At 43.0% G+C, this 10,275-nt stretch overlaps 1 protein-coding gene across 1 annotated transcript; it reads left to right on the forward strand.

Annotated features, from left to right (window-relative positions):
- Nucleotides 1–2,506: 2,506 nt before the first annotated feature.
- On the forward strand, nt 2,507–5,914 carry LOC139070232 (uncharacterized). The gene is made up of 2 exons (XM_070551951.1): nt 2,507–5,723; nt 5,804–5,914. The coding sequence occupies exons 1-2, from the start codon at nt 4,283–4,285 to the stop codon at nt 5,818–5,820; spliced, it is 1,458 nt and encodes a 485-aa protein (XP_070408052.1). The 5' UTR covers nt 2,507–4,282; the 3' UTR covers nt 5,821–5,914.
- The last annotated feature ends 4,361 nt before the right edge of the window (nt 5,915–10,275 follow it).

Genomic DNA, 10,275 nt, shown 5'->3' on the forward strand with positions numbered 1-10,275 from the left:
TACAAGAAGGTAGAATCTATTGAGTTGTAAGTGATCTGAACATTTCATGATGATCGCACATTCCTATAGGGGGTAAAACCATGTCCCAAAGGTCACCAGGCCTGGTGTCACTTTAAAGAAGTAGTCCAGTTACACATTTGTGGGCTTATAACTTGGCTTCTGAATGTCCTAGAGAGATCAGGTTTGTTTTAGTGTACTCCAATCAACAGTTCCGACAACCACAAAAAGGAATGGAGTCATTAGCACTTATGGTTTTTAAATGGCACCCAGAATTATGTTGCACGAAGCACAATTTCAGAACATTCTGGGTTCATTTGTGTGAAAACAAGGTCCAATCAGGCTGAAACGTTACAAGAAGGTAGAATCTATTGAGTTGTAAGTGATCTGAACGTTTCATGATGATCGCACATTCCTATAGTGGGTCAAACCATGTCCCAAAGGTCACCGGGCCTGGTGTCACTTTAAAGAAGTAGTCCAGTTACACCTTTGTGGGCTTATAACTTGGCTTCTGAATATCCTAGAGAGGTCAGGTTTGTTTTAGAGTACTCCAATTAACAGCCCCCATTACCACAAAAAGGAATGGAGTCATTAGCACTTATGCTTTTTAAATGGCACCCAGAATTATGTTGCACGAAGCACAATTTCATATCATTCTGGGTTCATTTGTGTGAAAACAAGGTCCAATCAAGCTGAAACGTTACAAGAAGGTAGAATCTATTGAGTTGTAAGTGATCTGAACGTTTCATGATGATCGCACATTCCTAGAGGGGGTCAAACCATGTCCCAAAGGTCACCGGGCCTGGTGTAGTTTTAAAGAAGTAGTCCAGTTACACCTTTGTGGGCTTATAACTTGGCCTCTGAATGTCCTAGAGAGATCAGGTTTGTTTTAATGTACTCCAATCAACAGCCCCTACAACCACAAAATGGAATGGAGTCATTAGCACTTGTGGTTTGTAAATGGTACCCAGAATTATGTTGCACGAAGCACAATTTCACATCATTCTGGGTTCATTTGTGTGAAAACAAGGTCCAATCAGGCTGAAACGTTACAAGAAGGCAGAATGTATTGAGTTGTAAGTGATCTGAACGTTTCATGATGATCGCACATTCCTATAGGGGGTAAAACCATGTCCCAAAGGTCACCGGGCCTGGCGTCACTTTAAAGAAGTAGTCCAGTTACACCTTTGTGGGCTTATAACTTGGCCTCTGAATGTACTAGAGAGATCGGGTTTGTTTTAATGTACTCCAATCAACAGCCCCTACAACCACAAAAAGGAATGGAGTCATTAGCACTTATGGTTTGTAAATAGCACCCAGAATTATGTTGCACGAAGCACAATTTCACATCATTCTGGGTCCATTTGTGTGAAAACAAGGTCCAGTCAGGCTGAAACGTTACAAGAAGGGAGAATCTATTGAGTTGTAAGTGATCTGAACGTTTCATGATGATCGCACATTCCTATAGGGGGTCAAACCATGTCCCAAAGGTCACCAGGCATTGGTGTCACTTTAAAGAAGTAGTCCAGTTACACATTTGTGGGCTTATAACTTGGCTTCTGAATATCCTAGAGAGGTAAGGTTTGTTTTAGAGTACTCCAATCAACAGCCCCCATTACCCCAAAAAGGAATGGAGTCATTAGCACTTATGGTTTTTAAATGGCACCCAGAATTATGTTGCACGAAGCACAGTTTCACATCATTCTGGGTTCATTTGTGTGAAAACAAGGTCCAATCAGGCAACAACGTTACAGGAAGGTAGAATCTATTGAGTTGTAAGTGATCTGAACGTTTCATGATGATAGCACTTTCCTAAGGGGGTCAAACCATGTCCCAAAGGTCACCGGATCTGGTGTCAATTTAAAGTAGTCCAGGAACACATTTGTGGGCTTATAACTTGGCCTCTGAATGTCCTAGAGAGATCAGATTTGTTTTAATGTACTCCAATCAACAGCCCCTACAACCACAAAAAGGAATGGAGTCATTAGCACTTATGGTTTGTAAATGGCACCCAGAATTATGTTGCACGAAGCACAATTTCACATCATTGTAACGTGAGGAAATATGAGTTTTCTGTCACAATGGTGGTGTTGGACTCAGCTGGGTCATAGCTGGGTCGCTGAGAACTTTCACCCACAGATTAAGACCTGAACGCCAGCGAGTCTGGGAGGAAACCATAACATCTGCCACCTGCAGTCTACCAGAAGATGTGTTTACATGAGTTGTACCCAGACCAAGTCAAAACATAAAGTTTAAACTTCTTTTTCTTGATTTTAATGTTAAAATATCCATTATCATTTTGCTCATCATAAATGTGTTTAATCAAATGAATGACTAGTATGCTTTGGGGTAATTATAATGGATTAATGAATCCACACTTAAGTAGATAATGTTGAATGTGTGGTACTGACCTTCACACTCAAGCACAAACATTCACACACATCCACACACACCTGCTCACAGTAAACTCCAGACACATTTGATGACGCACGTTTGCTTTGAGAAGAGAAAGGTTTTTGGTAAGTTTTCAGTCTTTTGATAGCAGTTCGTGTTGGACAACGAGAGAGAACAGACCTGAAAACCAAAGGGGGGGCAGAGCCTGTTGGCTCGTTCTTCCCCCCTTTCACGCTGTTTCTGCCAAGCCAGGCAGAATAGCTGAATCGCGACTTCTAACGAAGACTCATTACCGAGTCTTTTGATTTCTGAGTGAATTAACTTAAGAAAGCGCATCGATAAAACGCTCTACCATCCACGTGTACCGAGGGCAACTCAGGACCGGTTCCGTTCGACACCTATGTCTCCTGTCAGCCGCCGGTGTCATCTGGATGAACCACAACATCCTCCACGGCCCGGATCCGAAAGAGGGTCCACAAGAGTTCGGTGAGACAGAGCACGGTTTTAGCGTTTGATGCAGTTCTCTGATAAGACCTAAGTTTATCCAAACCATCACTTCACTCAGACACCTGTTTCTTCTTGAAGCAAAATCAGACTCACACACGCATTCATGTCACAACATTCTCAATCTTCATAAATTCACCAGAAGGTCTATTTGAGCAAGAACAGCATATAAACTGTTAAAAGATTGTCCCACAAAGTTGCCAATGTGATTGTTATTTCCTGTTTGTCAATTTTCAAAATCATTAGTTTAATTTGAAGAATTAAAACTTTTAATCCTTCAAACTTGTTTCCTCATTGAACTGAAACACAGACACTCAGATATTATCGGCAGTTTATGGATGAAAACAACCTTTGAGTCTTCTGAACAATATAAAATTTGGTTATTGATTTATTAAAATTAATATTCCGAATTAATACGTAGCATGGTTTCTCTTTCATAAAAGAGCATAAATCCATAACGCTACATTTAATGGCGAGCGTATCCAGTCTTCTATATCTGCGATATGTCTGATTTCTTACATCTAAAAGCTACAAACAACGCTTTTCTCTGTGTTTCACTTTGATGTCTTATTTTGAACTTAACCGGAAATTGGTCCGCTCACTAAATTCTCCGAACCTCAGAACCGAGACTACATTCTCGGACACCTTTCGTCTCAGTGTGTTGACACTGTGGGCGAGTTATTGTGGAAAATATCTCCATTGCATGGGCGACTTATAGAAACGGAATCTGAACGGAATGCCCGTAGGCACCTACTGTTGCTTGATTGCACGGTAAACGTCGTAAGCCGGGTTATGGCCGTCACGCGTTACTGCATTCAGATTGCGTACGCTTTTTAAAGTCCGTATTACAAGCGGGGCGAGATGCCTACTTGTTAATCGGGAAAGTTTGAGTCTGGTCGCTACAGACAAAGAACGCTAGACCTGGCCGGAGAGCTAAGCTAGCACCACAGTTAGACAAAAAGGGAACGCGTCCCGTTAGATTGTCATACCATTTCTGACACAGTCAGTCTGTGTCCTCACAAAACCCGCATTGGCGGTGGTTCTTGTAAATCGCTACGGTGTGTAGAATCTACATTTTGCTACGTTTGTCCGTCTGATAGTATCTCGGCAGCGTAGGGTTTATTATTTTTTTTTGTTATTTTTATTTTGGACCGGTGATCGGGTCGGCTTTCACAGCCTCCGTTGCTCGGTTCCATGCCTTTTTCTTCCATCTTGTGAAGTTGTGTGTATTCATTTCTCTATCAACAATTCCTTGTTTTACCCTGTGTCATAAAGTTAAGTAGGCTACGGACAGTCCTTGTTTGTGTGAGACATATTAAGGAATCTGCCCGGAGTTTTACGTCGGCTCAGAAGGTAAAAACGCGAGTTGCTCTGAACTTAATGGGAGATGGACGAGACACGACAAAATCTTTCTTGCACTGTTACACCTGGTGTAAGGTTCTCTGACGTTCTGCTTCCAGAACATGCCATGACGCAGGAGACTGTTCACCGGCCGAGCATCGCTGGTCCCTCCGCCCGCCCGAACGGGCCCGTTTTAGGCGGGTGCCACCGGTCCGGAGCAGTGGGGACTAGTGGCTGCGGTTCGGTGCCAGCTGCACTGGGTCGGAGGTGGTTCTGGTCTGCAATTCATGACGTGAATTCAAACAACATGCTGTTTGCGGTCACAACACTTTTTCTTTACTTTTATTTCTTCCAGGGGGTCAAAAACCCACCATCAACATCAAGGTTTGAAATAAACAACACTTTCTCTGCTGCTTTTAAGATGAATAAATCTCTTGAGCCTATGGTTAACCTCTCTGACAAACAGGTTGTGCTTAACCCTTTGTTTCCTAATGCTTCTCCTCTGTCATCCATGTTAAAGGCTGACCATCTCTCCAGCATGGGTGTGAAATCTTCAGGCTGTGACCCACCGCTTCAGTCAGAGGTCTGTTTTACTCGTCAGTCCGCCTCATGCACAAACCAGCTTCTTTATCGGGGCGTGATGGAAAAGTCAGCCGCCGTGAAACACTTGTGGTCTCCGGACGGAGCTACCATGCCATTTAAGGGGTTTGTGCCCGGACATCTTGACCTTTATGTGAATGACCTTGTCACTTTTCAGTTTGTGACCTCTGCTAATACGGTGGCCAATTCTTTTCTCCTTTCACAGGGGTGTGACTTAGTCTCGGGCCTCTGTGCTCTCTTTCCTGTGATTTCTCTTACAGGTGACCACGACGACACAGAAAACCCTGCGGTTTCCAGCAGTCCTGTGGTCAGTGGCGATATTAAAGGTGGCTCGGTGGTTGCTGCGCACACCTCTCTCACGGGCTCGGGAAGGCAACCCGGCCCGGGAGGTGTAGGTGCGTGCAGTGATGCTCTGCTCGGGGCCCCTCCTGACAAAGGGGGGGTGCTGAGTGGCTCTGAGTTTTCCGTTGCGGACTTCAACCGGTTCGGGGGAACGCCTCCTCCGAGCGGGCGGGTCATTGCAGAAATCGACACTGACCTTCCACCAATTCGGCTGACAACATTGACCTCCGACCCGGAGTTAGGTGCTGCACCTTCTACGGGGCGGAGTTCTAGTCAGTCTGTAGATACTCTGGTTAAACCGGGTTTTTCTGATTCTGTGTGGGAACCTCCATCATTCTTGGGTATAAAGTATTCTTGGCTTCAGTTTTCAGGACAGACCATGTTCCCAAAGCTAGCATCATGTCTGTATCTGATTCTAAACATGGCTAGGTTGGCTTTGACACCCGTGACACAACCATCCTTGGATCACTCCTTTTCAGAACCTCCAAGTCCAACACCTCCAGGTCTTTGGACATCTGAACACCTACTCTTTCAGCACGATTCAGGTGACAATGTGCATCTTCTTGGTAATAGAGCTTTTAAGAGCTTAAGAACTGTTCTTTGTTATGCTTCTCCTGTCTCACAGACACGGCATACGTTTGAGAAACAAAAGGGGGGTGGGGAGCCTCCTCCCGCTTTGCGAGCATCATTTTCGCATTTCCAGTTCACTACTATTTCTGATCACAACAAAGTCGCCTCCGTTAAGCTGCAACACAACTTTGAGCAGGTAAAATCAGGTTCTGATCTAACAGCTAAACCATCAGCTTCGCTCCAGTTCCAAACGGAACCCTCAGGTAAATTCAAACAAGTTTCCCTGTGGGTTCGTAACACAAGATACAAACAGTTTGATAACCAAATCGCTTATGAGCCTGCTCCCACAGATACGTCCAAACTCGTGTCTCTGTGGGTCCGCAATACCAGATTCAAAACTCTATTCTGACCGACTCTATTCTGACCGGATTCTTTTCCACTGACTGGTGGACCGTTACAAATTCTCTCGTTTGTGGGATGAATTTTTAACAAATGTGATATCCTTTGGGTTTTTTTTTCAGGTTACCTGCCTCCAGCCAGGGTCCTGTTACTAACTCACATCTTTAGGGATTACTAACCTACTGATTTACATTTTTAGAACTGATTTACATCTCTATCTTTTTATTAGTGCTTTGTGTAGCATGATTATATTTGATTACAAAGTTAATTTTATTTTGTTACTATTTCCCTTAAAGGGCCACAAGCCAATTTGCCCTTCATTTTCATGATTATTTCCTTTATATATATGCCTTTAATTAATGCAGCCTGCTGAGTTGCACATATCAGTTAGGATTTACTTTCTTTTATTTGTGTTTTCCCTGCATCACGTTTTTACATGACACGTAGAACAGGGTGCAGTACATTTCTTCTTTAGATAATTCACAAAAGGCACCCACATTTTCCCAGAGGCACCCATAGATAGGTTTTGATTGAGTTCTTTGTTTTGCATCAAATGCTATCTATCGTGTGGGCTGTCTCACTTTGTCTCCTTCTCCGAGCTCGTATGGACTACATCCCATCAGAGGGGTCGTCTTCACCAGCCTTCAACTGGTTTCCTGTCGCATGGGGCTTCGGTCGTGGTTCGAGATGGGTCGAGGTCTGCGCTGGACTTCGCCTGGACTACGCCTGGGGAATACATCACCTGCCCAGCTCCGTGTGGTACACGAGCTGCTTATCCTTTGCATACCTTTGCATTATTGCTGATGAAAATTAACTGCTATTGAAATAGCTCTGCTTTCAAGATTCCCTAAGTGGATTACTTTACAATGATTGCAACAGTTTTGGCCTTAATCATCTGATCAGGATAGACTCCCTTCTACACGAGACCTGTGGTGACGCTTCATCGTTCCTGCCTTCATCTGGGATGTCTACCTTCACGAGTACATCACGTTATTGTGGTTGTGACGTCAGGTGGCCTCTGCTTGACCTCCATGTCGTCACAAAAGGGGGGAATGTAACGTGAGGAAATATGAGTTTTCTGTCACAATGGTGGTGTTGGACTCAGCTGGGTCATAGCTGGGTCGCTGAGAACTTTCACCCACAGATTAAGACCTGAACGCCAGCGAGTCTGGGAGGAAACCATAACATCTGCCACCTGCAGTCTACCAGAAGATGTGTTTACATGAGTTGTACCCAGACCAAGTCAAAACATAAAGTTTAAACTTCTTTTTCTTGATTTTAATGTTAAAATAACCATTATCATTTTGCTCATTATAAATGTGTTTAATCAAATGAATGACTAGTATGCTTTGGGGTAATTATAATGGATTAATGAATCCACACTTAAGTAGATAATGTTGAATGTGTGGTACTGACCTTCACACTCAAGCACAAACATTCACACACATCCACACACACCTGCTCACAGTAAACTCCAGACACATTTGATGACGCACGTTTGCTTTGAGAAGAGAAAGGTTTTTGGTAAGTTTTCAGTCTTTTGATAGCAGTTCGTGTTGGACAACGAGAGAGAACAGACCTGAAAACCAAAGGGGGGGCAGAGCCTGTTGGCTCGTTCTTCCCCCCTTTCACGCTGTTTCTGCCAAGCCAGGCAGAATAGCTGAATCGCGACTTCTAGCGAAGACTCATTACCGAGTCTTTTGATTTCTGAGTGAATTAACTTAAGAAAGCGCATCGATAAAACGCTCTACCATCCACGTGTACCGAGGGCAACTCTGGACCGGTTCCGTTCGACACCTATGTCTCCTGTCAGCCGCCGGTGTCATCTGGATGAACCACAACATCCTCCACGGCCCGGATCCGAAAGAGGGTCCACAAGAGTTCGGTGAGACAGAGCACGGTTTTAGCGTTTGATGCAGTTCTCTGATAAGACCTAAGTTTATCCAAACCATCACTTCACTCAGACACATGTTTCTTCTTGAAGCAAAATCAGACTCACACACGCATTCATGTCACAACATTCTCAATCTTCATAAATTCACCAGAAGGTCTATTTGAGCAAGAACAGCATATAAACTGTTAAAAGATTGTCCCACAAAGTTGCCAATGTGATTGTTATTTCCTGTTTGTCAATTTTCAAAATCATTAGTTTAATTTGAAGAATTAAAACTTTTAATCCTTCAAACTTGTTTCCTCATTGAACTGAAACACAGACACTCAGATATTATCGGCAGTTTATGGATGAAAACAACCTTTGAGTCTTCTGAACAATATAAAATTTGGTTATTGATTTATTAAAATTAATATTCCGAATTAATACGTAGCATGGTTTCTCTTTCATAAAAGAGCATAAATCCATAACGCTACATCATTCTGGGTCCATTTGTGTGAAAACAAGGTCCAATCAGGCTGAAACGTTACAAGAAGGTAGAATCTATTGAGTTGTAAGTGATCTGAACGTTTCATGATGATCGCACAATCCTATAGGGGGTCAAACCATGTCCCAAAGGTCACCGGAGTGGTGTCAATTTAAAGAAGTAGTCCAGTTACACATTTGTGGGCTTATAACTTGGCTTCTGAATGTCCTAGAGAGATCAGGTTTGTTTTAGTGTACTCCAATCAACAGCCCCTACAACCACAAAAAGGAATGGAGTCATTAGCACCTATGGTTTTTAAATGGCACCCAGAATTATGTTGCACGAAGCACAATTTCACATCATTCTGGGTCCATTTGTGTGAAAACAAGGTCCAGTCAGGCTGAAACGTTACAGGAAGGTAGAATCTATTGAGTTGTAAGTGATCTGAACGTTTCATGATGATAGCACTTTCCTAAGGGGGTCAAACCATGTCCCAAACGTCACCGAATCTGGTGTCAATTTAAAGAAGATGTCCAGTTACACATTTGTGGGCTTATAACTTGGCTTCTGAATGTCCTAGAGAGATCAGGTTTGTTTTAGTGTACTCCAATCAACAGCCCCTACAACCACAAAAAGGAATGGAGTCATTAGCACTTATGGTTTGTAAATGGCACCCAGAATTATGTTGCACAAAGCACTATTTCACATCATTCTGGGTCCATTTGTGTGAAAACAAGGTCCAATCAGGCTGAAACGTTACAAGAAGGTAGAATCTATTGAGTTGTAAGTGATCTGAACGTTTCATGATGATCGCACATTCCTATAGGGGGTCAAACCATGTCCCAAAGGTCACCGGGCCTGGTGTCACTTTAAAGAAGTAGTCCAGTTACACCTTTGTGGGCTTATAAGTTGGCTTCTGAATATCCTAGAGAGGTCAGGTTTGTTTTAGTGTACTCCAATTAACAGCCCCCATTACCACAAAAAGGAATGGAGTCATTAGCACTTATGGTTTTTAAATGGCACCCAGAATTATGTTGCACGAAGCACAATTTCACATCATTCTGGGTTCATTTGTGTGAAAACAAGGTCCAATCAGGCTGAAACGTTACAAGAAGGTAGAATCTATTGAGTTGTAAGTGATCTGAACATTTCATGATGATCGCACATTCCTATAGGGTGTAAAACCATGTCCCAAAGGTCACCAAGCCTGGTGTCACTTTAAAGAAGTAGTCCAGTTACGCATTTGTGGGCTTATAACTTGGCTTCTGAATATCCTACAGAGGTCAGGTTTGTTTTAGAGTACTCCAATTAACAGCCCCCATTACCCCAAAAAGGAATGGAGTCATTAGAACTTATGGTTTTTAAATGGCACCCAGAATTATGTTGCACAAAGCACAATTTCACATCATTCTGGGTTCATTTGTGTGAAAACAAGGTCCAATCAGGCAGAAACGTTACAGAAGGTAGAATCTATTGAGTTGTAAGTGATCTGAACGTTTCATGATGATAGCACTTTCCTAAGGGGGTCAAACCATGTCCCAAAGGTCACCGGATCTGGTGTCAATTTAAAGAAGTAGTCCACTTACACCTTTGTGGGCTTATAACTTGGCTTCTGAATATCCTAGAGAGGTCAGGTTTGTTTTAGAGTACTCCAATTAACAGCCCCCATTACCACAAAAAGGAATGCAGTCATTAGCACTTATGGTTTTTAAATGGCACCCAGAATTATGTTGCACGAAGCACAATTTCACATCATTCTGGGTTCATTTGT

This window comes from Nothobranchius furzeri, chromosome 6, assembly GCF_043380555.1.
Source record: "Nothobranchius furzeri strain GRZ-AD chromosome 6, NfurGRZ-RIMD1, whole genome shotgun sequence".
Lineage (NCBI taxonomy): Eukaryota > Metazoa > Chordata > Actinopteri > Cyprinodontiformes > Nothobranchiidae > Nothobranchius > Nothobranchius furzeri.

Excerpts from the sequence above, each read along its gene's own strand:
- LOC139070232 (XM_070551951.1), top strand. The coding sequence starts at position 4,283 with ATGGACGAGACACGACAAAATCTTTCTTGCACTGTTACACCTGGTGTA.